Here is a 15,702-nt window from a genome sequence, read left to right as displayed (position 1 = left end):
GTCGGCAAACCTCGGCTCGCGAGCCACATGTGGCTCTTTGGCCCCTTGAGTGTGGCTTTTCCACAAAATACCTGGAATCGTGCCTAAAATTAAAAACAACAACATACAGCCCTAAATGGTTTGGCTCAGTGGATAGAGCGTCAGCCTGCGAACTGAAGGGTCCCAGGTTCAATTCCGGTCAAGGGCATGTACCTGGGCTGCGGTCACATCCCCAGTAGGGGGTGTGCAGGAGGCAGCTGATTAATGTTTCTCTCTCATCAATGTTTCTAACTCTCTAACCCTCTCCCTTTCTCTCTGTAAAAAATCAATAAAATATATTTATTAAAAAAAACAAAAAACATACAAACCTGACTTACCCAAACTTTCCAAGGAGATGCAAGGCCGTTGTTCACATTACTGTTTGTCAGTCATTGTCATGATTTAATTTTATGGATATTGTAAGGTAAATTGTAAGGAATTTAATTTTATAAATAAATAATATCATTATTAAGTATGATATCAAGTTTTATTCAACGTACCTATAGTTTAACTAAGACTTAAAACTTTAAGTAAAGTTTATTAAGTTAATTTTAGGGAACATTGTGGAGTGAAAGAAGATGTGGTATCGAGGATTGAGAAAGGTATGTTGAGATGGTTTGGACATATAGAGAGGATGAACGAAAGGAGATAGACGAAACAAGTATATAAGACAAGTGTGGATGGGAGAGTTGGAAGGGGTTGACCTCAGCGAATTTACCTCAATCAGATTGAGGACGTTTTTAGCAAACGCCAGCTTAGGAGTACCCTAATTAAGTTATAACAATGTACCTACCTATATAGTTTAAGTTTAAAAAATTTGGCTCTCTAAAGAAATTTCAGTCGTTGTACTGTTGATATTTGGCTCTGTTGACTAATGAGTTTGCCGACCACTGGTCTAGGCTTTTAAGATGTGTTTTCCATCTTCTTTCCAGCTGGTGTGTTATGATATAAAAATCCAAACATGAGTTATTTTCTTTCTTCTTTTCCTCTTATGATTAAACCTTCACTATCATGAGTTAGCTCTCCCTCCTCAATAAACTAGAGTGCTTCTTTCTTTTTACAAAAATGAAGCATTTAGATGAGGTGATATTTATGTACATTACCTCTTATGACCCCTGTCAGCTTTATTTGTATGTGAGTTTCAACTCAGTTGTGAACACATTATTTTGTCAACAATGAACATTAATCTTATACTTTATACAAATGCATCATCTTTATAAACAAGACTTTCAAAAATACCAACAATTGTAACATCTTAGACATACTTTATCATTGAGAAAGCAAAATAGCCCAGATTATCAAAGTCATGTGCAGTGATGAATGCACCAAACGTTTTGTTCTCTCTCTAAACCCCCATGGTAGTTTAGAAAAAAGGAAAACATTTTTAACCCGTAGTACAATATTACTGGATGACATCTAATTTCTTAGAGATTTAAAGTAATGTAGATTGGGATGGAGCCAGGGAATTAAAACAATGGGGAGAGAGAGAGAAGGGAGAAATTGTGTTAGGATAATAGTCAACCCTCTGTGGTAAGAAAGCTTCAGTGAGTAGATTTTAAACAACTGAGTCTTGCTGGTGTTTTAGCCCAACAAAACGATTCTTCTATCACTAGTGCAGGGCTTTAAGACAGAGTAATAAAATCTAGTAAAATATAACTAATCTCTTTGAGATAAGAAAATATTACAATGGTAGTTGTTCTTTTTTCAAGGCAATTTTTTTATAGCAACTCATCCATTTTAATCACCCTGATTAGGGTCTTTCGGTTGTTAAGGACTATTACATTGTGTGGTTTACTGCCGGAAGCCGGTCCAGCCGACTCCGTCCACACCTTTGGGGACCCCTGGACCTGCTGGGGTTGGACCCCAGCAGTTTACAAACAAATATGACTAGAAATTCTCAGCACTGGTAAAGCACAGTAACTGGGCACGCTCGGGACCCATATTTGCCCCAGCAATGCCTGGCACTGTGCTTTGCACACACAGGTGGTCTTCACATTTTACATGTTCACTGTATGAGGAAAGTGTAGGAATTCACTCCTTCCCACCACCACCGATCACCGTACTTGGTAGCAAGCAGCAACTTTTTCTGAGTAACGAGTAAGCTCTTAGAGCCAGGTTGTTAACTATGTAATTCTAAATTTTCTAAATACTTCCAATGGAAGTGGATGAAGATAAAATAGTTTATAACTTGTTCTGAGACTTGGACAACCTAAGTAGGCCTTTGAGTTGCTTGCTTGTTGTAGGTAGATGCTCTAGACCAGCGGTTCTCAACCTGTGGGTCACGACCCCTCTGGGGGTCGAACGACCCTTTCATAGGGGTCGCCTAAGACCATCGGAAAACACATATATAATTACATATTGTTTTGTGATTAATCACTATGCTTTAATTATGTTCAATCTGTAACGATGAAAACACATCCTGCACATCAGATATTTACATTATGATTCATAACGGTAGCAACATTACAGTTATGAAGTAGCAACGAAAATAATTTTATGGTTGGGGGTCACACAACATGAGGAACTGTATGAAAGGGTCGCGGCATTAGGAAGGTTGAGAACCACTGCTCTAGACATTTAGTCACTTGATCATTTGTTGGTGATGTGCTTAGTTCATATAAGATACGGTAAACCCTCAGTTTTACAGACCTCAATTTAACAGACTTCGAATATAGAGGACAAAATTTCCAGTCCATATGTCATATGTGAAAAGTGACACCCAGTTAACTTTAAAATGCTTTTAACCAAGATGTGCTTATAATTAAATTAACAGGTTATTTTTTTATTATTAATTCAGTTATTTTTAACAAATTTTAGGGAATAGACCAGATGTTGGAAAAAACACTAGTAATTTTGCCGACCTATCTACAACTCTAGTCTATATATTTAAATCCAAGAGTCACTGCTGGCAAAAAATGTTCGGCAAATGATTAGCATGTGATCACAGCGTATGGAGTTTGGTAATTAGTTCTGCTATCTCATGAAGTGACTTTCTGCAGCAGTTTTAGCATCTGCTGGCCCATGTTCCCTTGTATGTTAAGCCACGCCCCAGCCGTGTGCTTTTGTTTACTTGCTGTGACTAGTGAATGCATGAATTTACTAGACCTAGTCAGTATAAGTTTAAAATTACTGTGATAGATGTAGAAAACTTTTCTGTGAAATTAAAATGTTCATATATACTTAATTTTAATTACACAAGTGTGTCTACATAAGTAAAAACAGGTAAACTAGCTAATTTATCAATTCCTTTAACATACACATTTGGGAAAACCTACTTTATTATATAACAGACTTTCGGCTTTAACAGACACCTCCTCACCCAAGTTAGTTCCTTATATACAGGTTTTATTGTAGTTGACTCTAAATAAAGGAAGTTACCCTAGATAATGTGGGTGGGCCTCGTCCAATCAGTTGAAAGGCCTAAGAGTAAACCTTAGGCTTTCCCTGAAGAAATTCTGCCTCAAGAATGTCTTCAACTTCAGCTCCTGCCTGAGTTTTTTGACCTACCAGCCTGCCCCACAGATTTCATAATTGCCACCCCCCACACACAATCATGTGATCCAGCTCTTTAAAACAAATCTCTGCTTTTTCTGTTTTGCTCTGAGAACCTTTACTGACCCACCACCTCTTACACACAGACCTCTGGAGATCCCCCTAAGCGCACACATCGTCCTCACCCCAGGCTGAAAGAGCCTTAGAACTATTGCATCGTGCCTCATGGTTCAGCTCTCTTATGAGTTAAATAAGCTGTAGGAGTTTGCCACACGTGGAAATTTAAGCATCACGTAGGACATGACTTCTACAAGAAAATCATCTGAATTCCAAAAAACAAGTTTTTATCTAATATATATGTATACTTTTATATCTTCTTTATAGTAAACTAAGTCCCTGAAGTATGTGTTACTGTCCTCATTAGATGTTTGAGAACACTAATGTCAAAAGATGTTAAGGTAACTAGGCCAAAGTCACACATCTCATAAGAGATTTAGATTTGGACCCAGATTTACCTGATTCCAAAACGTATGCTATATTCATTGCACCAAGCTCCTTCCATGTAGGTGAAAACCTACAGCAGTAAGAATTACATGAATTACATGGTGGAAAACATTCCACTTTCTTCTGCGCCACTTCCTTAGGTGCTGTATGGAGAAGGATTTAAGCATCATCTGATATTTATTGAGGACTTATGTGCCCAGCTCTTGTTTTAAAGATTTCTTAAGTGAAATGTCTACATTTAATTATACCTCATTTCTATAGTTGGACTTTTCAAAATTCTGAGACATGCTATTACTAGTGATTTTTGTTCCAGACCATCTATTTTAGTTGTTGGATATTTAATTTTTTCCCCTGTTCCTAAATGATAGATGTTTCATTTTGACATTTAATATCTTATTAATTAGAATAAAAGACATAATTGTTCTAAGGTGAATGAAAGTCTTTTTAAAAAATTTAGTGAGTTAGTTTTGTTTTTTAAAAATATTTTGAACCCTATCACCCCTGCCCCCCCAGGCTGATATACAAGACATGCAATGAATTCAACATTAGTTAGTACTAACCCACCTAACAGACCCACTCCATCTGGTCAGCATCTCTAATTCTTGCCAGGGTGTTCTCTGACTCTAGGCTACAGGGGCCCATTCAGAAAGACACTCCCATCTGTCCTCAGGCTGAACATAAGAGCGCTCTTAAGAGATATTCTTCCACACAAATACAATCGTAAAAGTAATGGTAACTCAGTTGAAGAAGTATTACTTTAGGATCTCAAAGCTATTCATTTAACAAGAGTACATTAAGCATTTGCTTTACAGAAGGCACTATGGGAGAAACGAAGATGAATAATGTCTCTGATTAATAATGAATGTGGCAGCGCTCTGTGCTGGATGTTCTAAAAGCAGTGCTTTTCAAACCCATGGTTGCAATCAATTAGTGATTAGTGAAATCAATTCATTGGGTCTGAACAACATTATTTTTAATTAATCAGATTATAATAGAGAAAATGGAAAAGGCGGTAGAGTGCATGCATGCAGAGAGGTTAAACATTTCTTTCTTTCAGTTGCATATGTGCATAGACTGGTTCCCAAAGTCAGATGTATTTCTTACTGTGAAATGTAGTCAAAAACTGTTTAAGTGCTATCACTCTAGAGAGAGAGAAAAAGATGAAAACAAAAGCCTTGATTTCAAGAAGTTTGCATCTTGCTGGGAAGATAAAGCTAATTCATGAACAGCAGAACCCTTTGTATAAAGCAACTAATGACTAAGGGATAAAAGCAATGTTGCTAATTTAATGTCCCAGTGGGATTAGGCCTGGGAAAAATCACTGTGATAATGTATTACTCCTTCCTCCTTGAAAAGCTTTCCTCACTCAGCTTCTAGGGCAACACACCTCGTTGATCCTTCTCAGCCTGGTAACTGGTTCCTTCTTACCTGCCATCTTCTGAGACTGGATCAATGCCGAATGGGCACAGCTCTTGGGCCAGTTCTTTCTTCCGACACTCATTTCTCAGGTCACCTCATTCATTCTCAGAGCTGTGAATGCCATGTGAAGGCCCTCATTTCTTTTTTCCAGCCCAGACTGCCTGAACTCGCAGACTTGTCTATTCAGGTTCCTATTCAACTTCTCTCCTTAGATGTCTCTTGGGCATCTCAAACTTAATATGTCCCAAACTGAACTCCTAGTCCTTGTCCCCCAGGCTGAGCCTCCCTTAGGCCTCCTCATCTCAGCCAACGGGAATGCAATCTTTCCTGTTGATCAGACCAGAAACCTCAAAGTTATCCTTGACTCCTTTCTTTCTATCAAACCCACGTTCAGATAATAATTAAGAAACGTATTGGCCCTATCTTCTCTTGACCCCCAATGCTAGCACCACTCCTCACCCTCAACTCTAGTCTGGATTATCTCCTGAGCCTCCAAACTTTCCCTCCAATTCCACCTTTACTCTAGTCATTCTCAATTCAGCAACCTAAGTACTCCTTTTAGACTAGAATGTGTGACGTCTCTCATCAAACCTCAGATCTATTCCCATTTCACCCTGAGTAAGAGCCACAGTCCTTACAATGGCCTGCAAGACCCATGTGATCTGGATCCTACACCAGTCATTACTCTGTGTTTACCTAAGCACAGGGGTCGCCTAAGACCATTGGAAAACACATATATAATTACATATTGTTTTTGTGATTAATCACTATGCTTTAATTATGTTCAATTTGTAACAATGAAATTGGGGGTCACCACAACATGAGGAACAGTATTAAAGGGTCGTGGCATTAGGAAGGTTGAGAACCACTGCTCTAGAGTACATCACACTCTCCTCCGCACATGCTGGTATGACAACTCCTGTTAGTTCTACTTATCATGCTGCTTAACAGTGTTTTGGAATATAGGCTCAAAGTACAAATCCTCGAGAGACAACTTCCTAGTATGGTGGTTATTAAAATGGAATTTTGTATTACCCATGTGCATAAGGACACCCTAACTAGTATTCAGTTCTTCCCAGATATCAAGATCTAGATTCACATAATTTGAAAGATAATGGTTTTATTGTATTAGATTGACTAAGATTCATGAAGAATAGATTCTATTTTGGCCCATTTGAATGTAGTACCCTTTTAGAAACTGTGAATGTAACTTGGACTAAAAGCCCAGATAGCACCAAGATAGAGCAGTGATAATGAAAAGCAAGAAATGTTGAGTTGTATCTCTTCTTAAATATGTTGTCTTTTTCTTTATAGATGCCAAATAGCTAAGTTAATGAGTCACTGAATTTATAGTAATAATGTATAGCCTCATTTGAGAAACTTAGTATCCAAAATTAAGCAATGATAGAGAAACTAAAGGAAAATATTTGCTGAAATTTATTTTAAAATTCATAATTTTTTGAATTAATTATTAATACTGGAGATGCTGGCATGATATTTTATAGACTGTAAACTAGCTGTACTGTTTGTTCATAATAAGGTTATCAGACTTTATGCTCTAAGGGAAATGATTCCTACTCATAAGCATTTGACAAGTAGTGGGGTCTCACTCCTGCTGAGAGAGTTGTAAGATTTTGGCCGACACTGAAGTTTAGTTTTATGAATGATATTTCTACATCTGGGTTTCCATTGACCCCAGGAGGAAGATCACTAACCTTCTACCACATCTGTGCTTCTGAACACCAGACACAGATTCTAGTTTGCCTCGGGGAATGTGCCTCAGAGAATGTGGTAGACAGACAACACACTGGTGACTACTATTCTGGAAAAACACTTAGCCACTGCAAGCCAACAGACAGGCCTCTGAAATGCCAGAAAGACGTGTTAAAAATGAACAGCTTCATTAAAAACTAAGAAGGGGCTCTAAATTAACATATCTCCTATGTAGTCAGTAAAAAAAAAAAAAGGTATAAGATATTCACCATAGACCTAAGCCTCTGTTGTTTTTATCTTGTAATCTTTTAGGGTTTTTGTGTTCTTCCTAATATTTCACTAAAACTCATAGCCAACTGTGACTGCTGGGTGATGGGTGTTGTGTGGACATTTTTAAAAAGTCTTTTGGTTCTTCCAAGCATCTAACCTTCATTACTTGTTACAAGTTTCAAAATATTATATAGCATTGTATGTCCCAGCAACCTCACTCTTGAGTTTTCTGTTTAGTGAAAAATCATTGCTATTAAATTTTGAAACTTATAGACAGCAACCTGGTATAAGGAAAAGAGTACAGAAATTTGAATGAGACAACCCTGCTTTTCAATTCTATGGTTTTACTAGCTGTAAGATTTGGTGTAAATTATTTACAGCACTGAATCTCAATGTTCTCACCTTTGCAATGGAATTAATAACAACATAGGGTTTTGGTATTCTGTGAGATAATGTTTGTGTATTAGGGATTATACATGGCTACCAGCAACCCTATTGATACACAAAGTGAGAGAAAACATCTTTGTCCCAGCATTCCGAGGTCCAGAGGCACTTGCTGATTGAACAGGCTTAGATCACAGGCTCAGAGCAGTGGAGCTGGGGATGCAATGTGCTGATTGGCTGAGCCCAACTCCTGTGTTACCGCTGAAATACCTGGACCCTGAGTGGTGGGGAAGAAAGTTTCCCCAAAGCAAAATCACAGGGATGTGATTACAAGAACCAGAAGTGGGTGTGGGATAGCACAGCCCACAGAGGCCCACTACCATCAAAATACCTGGTGGGTGATGAATAAAATTCACTTTCCGCCCTGTCCCCACATGATACCAGAGTGTAGTATCTTAGTTACTATTTCTTGATGTGGTATCGCAAGGACATCTTCCCAACAAGAGTGCCCCCTTTGATGTCAGCCATCACCTCAGGAGCATTTTCTACAGCCGCAAAGGCCCATGGATTCCCTCCCTTCTGAGGGTCACATGCCTTGCTCCTCTGCATTGCACCTGCAGTGCCATTTCTCAGTGACATCCATGCACTTCACACACATACAGTCAACTCCTAAGGAACGGCGTTACCACCAGGGAAGAGGATTTCTAAGAACAAACTACAAACGCAGTAGGTAATTCATAGGGACTAAAGTTTAGTACTCAACTCAGCTTGACTTGCTTTGAAACTGTTTTTACTCTTTTTCTTCATCCATCCCCCAGAATTGCCTAATCCATTTAAAACTTATAAACCTCTTTGAGACTGTTTTACAAAATGCTTAAGTATTTACCTGGCACCTAGTACGGTTCTGGATACCTCGAAGATACCTATAATGTCCGTGGGTGAGAGTCATTCCATAGGATCAGAGTGAACAAATGACCATTGCAGAGCACTCTTTACAAAGTTCTGTTAAATAGCATGTAAAAATATTGTTTGGAGGGAGATGTGGCAAAGGGCACATGTCCTATTTTAAAAGAGGTGGGTATTTACTCTTGTCCTTAAAAGGTCATTTTCAAGCAATTTAAGATTTACACCAGCTTCAGACTTCAAGGGGAGTTAGAAAGGGCGGTCTCCAGGGAAATCTGATCGGAAAACACCCATCTGCATGTTGCGTAATTGTAACTTTCCTATTCTTGCTTTTTTTTTTTTTTTTCTGCTTTTGCTATGAGAAGAGTAAGCTAAAAAGGCTACAGGGACATTTTTGCCAAGTCGCAATTGTCAAGTTGAAAGCTGTGTGGAGCAGAAAAGCAGTTCTCCCAGCTGCAAAGAAGATGCAAAGGAGCCGAGTGAGTAGGGAATCTGAGAGCTCACTAAAAGTGCTTAGAAGGCCCGTGCATTAAAGCCATTTCTGAGAAAAGTGGTAGGCAGGAACTGAATCCGGGGCGAAGGCTCTAACAAATGCTGAAAAACCAGGGGTGCTTGGAGGCCCCAAAGCCACCCTTGAAAGGCGTGGCTCTCCTGTAAATTTTCTGACTCCCCCCAAAACTGTCCATTTGTGTTTAAGCGGTAACTGATAAGACCTTCAATAAGTATGCCACAAAACAGTGACATGGCAAACACTGTTTTACTTCATAATTATTGTAAACATTTATTATTTTAAACCCTCTTTATCGGTGCTAGAAAGTGACAAGATCATATGTGTGCTTATTTTATTATTTGAATTTTATTTAAAAAAAAACAGTGCAGGTGAGTGGTGCACTCTTTTTTTTAGATTATTTTTTCATTCACTCAGTCAGCATACATTCATCAGACGCAGGGTAATATTACTTAAAACTTTGTGGCTGGCAAATGCGGACTCCTACTCATTATTATGACCTTGGGCAAGTCATTTTAGCTTTTTCGAGTCTCAGTTTTACAGCAGTAATGCCTATTTCATAGGGCTGCTGGAAGGATTAAAATAAAGTGACATAAGTACCAGTTCCAGCCCTTTGAGATTATTCCATAAATGTCATTTTATTCCATAAACATCAGGTCCCTGCCTCTCCTTTCATAAATACAGTTTTCCCTCCTCAGAGCTACCCTTCCCCAAGTTCAGGAAAGGCCTGGTAGGTTGACTCCCCTTGGCCATAGCCAAGCACCTTCATGTATCTGGTTGCTTTCATTGGTATAATCTATGCTTGGGGAGAAATCAACAGTTGCTGAGTCTTGCCAATATCAACCTACAACTGATTTTCACCATTTCAGTCACTATTCTTCCCTGCTATATTGCCTTTATTTCTACTTAATCAAATGCCTGAGTCCTTTCTCTCAGCCTCTGTGATTCCTGATGAACTAGGACTTTGCTTTAAATCCCCCCCCACCCCCAGTCTTAGGGTGATCAGTTTTCCTCCCAATTCCCTACACTGCAGAGCTGCTCACAGAATTGCACTGGCCTCCCTGGTATTTGTCAGGACATATGTTCCATTCCCACTGTCCCGGCGTTCTAAGTGTCTTCATTCCTTTTGTGGCTCTCAGATTTCCCAAAATCTCACACATTTTCATTACTCCAGACCGCACCATCCAACTTCCCATCCTGAGATAATCCAATCTCCAGAAGTCACTCACACATGGCTCATCCCCCAGCCACCGTCTCTCAGACCATCACCGGCACAGAATGTCTGACTCTATCTACATTCAGTTACACTTTATGCCTGCAGCCCAGCCAAAGCAGACTCAAACCACGTGTGCTTTGAAAGAGCCTTTCAAGGCAAGCCTTCCCGTGTCTGAAATAGTATGTCTCATAAGTTTTTATTTCAGAGCATGTAATTCTTATTTATTTTATTGTTTTTTTCCTCCAGAAAGATCTTTAAACACTAAAAAATTGTTTTCTTATCTGAAATGTATTCTTTAGATGATCATAAAATAATAGTTATTAAACGATAGCTAAGATCTGAATATGGGTGAGAAATCCCTGGAATGTGTACAGGAGACCCAGCTTGGGCACAGTGCCACCTGGACTAACTACTAACCTCTCTGGACCTCACTTTCTTTACTTGACAAGCTGATATTATAACACTTACTCTTCTTATCTCTCAAGGTAGTTATAAGAATCATGAAACATTATGTTGCATTTATACTTAATTTTTTTGCAAAAGCATGCTATAGATTAATGCTAATTATTACTATTAATTTTGTCACTAAGAACATGAACATTAAGTTTATAATTACTGTCCCAGAATATGTCCATTTCTTGTTCTTATTTTTGCACATATTCTTTAAAGGGGTGTTTAATTGATTCTAATATCCTTTTTTTAACATTTTAGCATCTTTTCTAAAAAATTGATTTGAGAGAGGAAAAAAAAACCTGAAGCTTGGTATGTGCCCTGACCGGGAATCGAACCCACCACCTTTTGGTGTACAGGATGATGCTCCAACCAACTGAGCCACACCAGCCAGAGCAACATTTTAGCATCTTTGATATTGGAATGTATCATACAACCTATGGTATATCAGAAATTAATTGGTGACATTCATTTCTTTCTTAGTGGTACAAAAAATATTGTGGGGTTTGCATTGGAGTCAGTAAAATGTATTTGGTGCTTAGAGGAAAGCTAAAGAAGGGTAAAAGTACTTAGTCTATCTAAATGAAAATTTTATTGAGTGGCAATAGGACCACCACCACCCCCAAAAAAATCAGCAAAGTGTTTGGAGCATTCAGATAGAAGGTATTGCCTTGAATTATATCATCTTTTAAGGTTCCCTATGGGAAATATATTTTAAGGACCTCCAGCTTTTTATAGCTTAGGCTCACAGGTCTCCTAGAACTAGTGCGATCCTGATTCAACTGAGTTTGGGGAAGCCTTGGGGGGAGGGGGGAGGAATATGGCTGCTCCAGAGGACAGTCCACTTCCAAAGGTCTTAGAAGAAAGATAAATACATTTTTGTGCCTGTGGGCCAAGTTGGGAGAACAAATGTTTACCATAGAAGATAGATATATAGATGAAATGTTTATATTTATAATATTTATAATTTTCTTTTTTGCAATTTTTCTATTTTTACATAGGGTTACCTATATATTCTATTTGCATTTATATTCTCATGCTAGAATATCTACTTTAATGATTAGAAGTTTGTCAGTTAAAATGTCACTGCTTTTTAATTCACAAGATGGTACAGCTGACCATACTTAACATGTCATGAAGAGACAGATTTCTAATCTTCATTCTCAGATTTGTATGATGCTTTGAATTAACAACTATATTCACACACATTATCCATATTCATTAAACATCTGTCATCATCCCCATTTTACAGATGGAAAGACTGAGTCAAAGAGATGCAGTGACTTATCCAAGGTCAAATGCAGTGAGTGAAAGCAAAGCTGGTGTTGGAATTCATTCAGTGTCACGTGGTCTGTTTCTGGCACTGTACTGGGCCCTAGAAAGAGCAGGATAAACAGCAAGAAGTTGCCCCCTTTACTTTTTCCAACCTCTCCCTCCCTGACCTCTGAGACTAAGAGCTGCCCAGAGTAGAACCATCATGGAGCCCAGAGCCTCTGTGTATGAGGTATGACAGTCCTCATACCTATGGAATGCATAGGTCTAGGCTCTAGGTTTCTAAAAAATACAAATACCAAAATAGTTCCCCTGGAGGTTTCTTCTTCCCAAGGTTTCTAACTTTTGAACCAGAAGAAAGCATTTGAGATCTGATCACCTGGAAGCCAAGCAAGATAAGTGGCACAAGGAAGCAGGTTCCCCCTTGGTCCAGCAAGATGGAGATGAGTCCCAGGGCAAAGAGCTGTGCACTACTTCCTGATGGGACTTTCCCTTAAAAATGATGGGAATAGACAATACGTTAGGAATTTACGTTTCTGATTACTATATTTCAATTATTTCTGCCCTCCATTACCAGAGAAACTTGAACATGGCATCAGACCTCTTGGAAAGCCAATGTCATCCATCATCCAGGAGCATCTGTACGCTCGGTGCCAGGCTGCGTGCTGGGAGTCATGCACAACTCCCATAACACCGGCCATAACAGGAGCACTTCCTGTGTGCCTGTGGGCATTACCTCATGTAATCCACAAACAGCTCTATGGAGTGGAGAACTAACCAGGAAATTGAGGCATAGAGGACTTAATTAACTTGACCATGAAAGTGCCCTGTTACTGGCCCAGCGAGAATTCAAACCTGCGCAGTCTAACTGCAGAGCCCACACATTGACCCTTCAGCAATACTGCTCCCCCAAGTTCAGGGAGTTTACTGAGTATTTGGAGAGATGACACAAAAACACAAACAAGTAGTGTATACAAATGCCAAAGAACTCAGATGGAACATGTGGATCTGGTTTGGGCCACACAATCTCCATCACAACTCTGCCCCCGTACCTGGAAACCAGCCATGGTCAATACATAATGAATGGGCCATGGCCATGTGCCAATGAAACTTTATTTACTAATAAATGGCATGCTGGAGTTAGTCTGTGAGCTACAGTTTGCTGACCCTTATGTAGATGATCTATGCCACAGATTTCTTAATGGAGATCAGTGTAGATGGGAGCAGTTGGTGGGATCCTTGGGAATTAAGCCTTGAAGAGAAGTTCAGGGTGAGCTTCGGAGGACCTGTGAGACCTGCCCTGCCCCTTCTTGCTCCCTGGGCTCTGGCCAGCTGGCCTATGTTTCTAGGCTTTGATTACACCAAGCTTATTCCTCCTCTAGAGGTTTCTCCCCGGCTGACCCCTCTGCCTGGAACTCCTTCCCTGAGCTCTCCTCAAGGCATTTATGGTTTCAGAAATTACCTTGTTCGTGATTGTGTACTTATCTGTTATCTGTCTCTTCCTGTTCTCCTTATAGAATGTAAGCTCAATAACATGGGATGAACATCTGCACTGTTCACTGCTGTATATTCCTGGCACGCAGACAATGGCCAGAAAATAAACAGGCAAAAAATACTTGCAAGGGCAAATGAAAAGCGGGGAGAGAGGCAAAGGAGAGAAAGGGAGGGAGACTTAGGAAATGCAAGCATGCCTCATTATATTGTGCTTAATTTTTCTTTTCTCTGTGACTGAATAGACTGTTGCCGTCATTTGAATGGCTATCACTCAGTGCCCATGACTCTATTTCAGTTAATAAAACATCCTGTAATAAGAGAATGATAGCACTAATTGTGGCCATTCCTTGGTCAGAGGTAGGTCTTCTGTACTTCTGAATGATGACATGTGGTTTAAGTTATAGACTGGCTATAATCGAAATAGAAAAATCCATACTAATCTTCATTTCATTTTATAAAAAAATAAAGCTCTCCATTAGTATTTTAATACTTAAACATATACATTAAAAAGCTAATGATCCTCTCTTTCTCTAACCCATAACTATTGTTAAACTTAGCCTTTATTACATGTATGTTATTAGCGGGTTTTGTTGGATCCAAACACCTCCTAAACTGGGGCAGACAAGCAGAACAACTGACCAGGCTGCTTTTCTATCTGCTCCAGCTTCCTTCTCTTACCGACTTTCATTTCTTTAAACTGCTAGGACTAGTAATAATAAAGACTTTCACAGACAGTTGCAAGGTTAGATTTTTTTTATTTCCCTAAATCATTTTTCCCTGTGCAACTGAAGCAGGAAGACATAGCAACCTTTGAATAGATCACAATAGTAGCTGTAACTATGAGTTTCCTTTCTTTTCAATCAAAAGGGAATAATATTTCATGCTCTAAACACCTTAAAAAATTGTATGCTTTCTTTGAAAACTATGTACCCAACCACTGTCTTCCCTTTTACTCTAAAATGTTAGAGACTCGGAATAAAAACTATGGTGCAATTATAACAATTTTGCTGGCCCTTAAACTTCAGCAACAGTATTTTTCTTCTCCAAGGTCTTGATTTTCGTTTTTTGTGGGGGTTTTTTACATTTTTCCTAGAGCTGATTTCTGCATTTATATATGTAATCTTGTTCTAGGCTATCTTTAGGTGTATAAATAACATATTAATTTTTAAATTCCATTCCAACGTAAGTCACTTACATACAACTTTTTAGCTGCAGTCATTTGAAAATGATGTTTAATTGAAAGACATACAGATTAAATACTACCCCGCTGGTTCCCTTCTTAAAAATCACAGCCTGTTTCTAGGCCAAGTCTACGTTTCAGCCATAAACTGATTTTGGAGAAAACACCTAATCAGAAATTTTCCATGTTTTGTTTCATAAGTGATATAAGCTAATATGTCATTAGTCTCTGACAAACTGGGCATCAGTACTGAGAAATGGCAATGTCGTGGGCACATCTTATGACCCTCAGCTGTACTAACTTAATTATTAAATTTAACTACTAAGTCAACAATGAGGTTCTGAACATGATCATATCTTTGCAGTGAGTCATCTGCCAATTGAAGGGAAAAACAAGACTGTTCTCAGCGTTTATAATTTCCCTAAGAAATGTCCCCTGTTGCTATAGTGACACTGATGCTTTTTAGCTAAAAAAGTAAAAACTCTACACTGTTACTACCATAAGTAATAAATGGCAAATGCATCAGATGTGATGGATTACTAAGGTGCCATAAGTGTTCAGTTCCATAAGAACTACTGATCGTAGCCTAGAGAGACAGCATCAAACAGTGATCAAGTGCAAGGCCCCATAGCTGTGAGCTGGAACCCTGCCCTTCGTGGCCAGAACTTTGAGTCAGTTACATAACCTCAGTTTCGTCATTTGTAAAATGGGGATAATAGTAATACTACCCTTCAGCTGTGTGGATCCAATGGGTGAACATTTATAAAACATTTAGAACAGTGCCTGCATATGGAAAGATGATTTAAGAATTTGTTTAATAAAATAAACAAGCTGCACAGTGAAACTTAATCATACTTTTTTGTACTTTTCAGGATTAGA

General features: G+C 38.9%; 1 protein-coding gene across 16 annotated transcripts in view; it reads left to right on the top strand.

The window, feature by feature from the left end:
* Positions 1–15,702, top strand: part of DLGAP1 (DLG associated protein 1) — a 626,931-nt gene that overhangs the window by 441,238 nt on the left and 169,991 nt on the right. For 4 of the 16 annotated variants that reach the window (XM_070420590.1, XM_070420592.1, XM_070420593.1 and 1 more), the window contains exon 2: positions 9,069–9,182. The exons of 11 other annotated variants lie outside the window; for them this stretch is intronic. In XM_070420590.1, coding sequence (XP_070276691.1) covers positions 9,069–9,182 — 114 coding nt within the window. Of the gene's footprint in view, positions 1–9,068; positions 9,183–15,702 lie in introns of those variants that run through there. One more of the 16 variants, XM_070420589.1, reaches the window with a different exon arrangement.

This window comes from Myotis yumanensis, unplaced genomic scaffold, assembly GCF_028538775.1.
Source record: "Myotis yumanensis isolate MYYU_CA2020_CCGP unplaced genomic scaffold, mMyoYum1.0.hap1 SCAF_7, whole genome shotgun sequence".
In the NCBI taxonomy this organism is placed as follows: domain Eukaryota; kingdom Metazoa; phylum Chordata; class Mammalia; order Chiroptera; family Vespertilionidae; genus Myotis; species Myotis yumanensis.
This window is presented reverse-complemented; position numbering and strand designations above follow the sequence as displayed.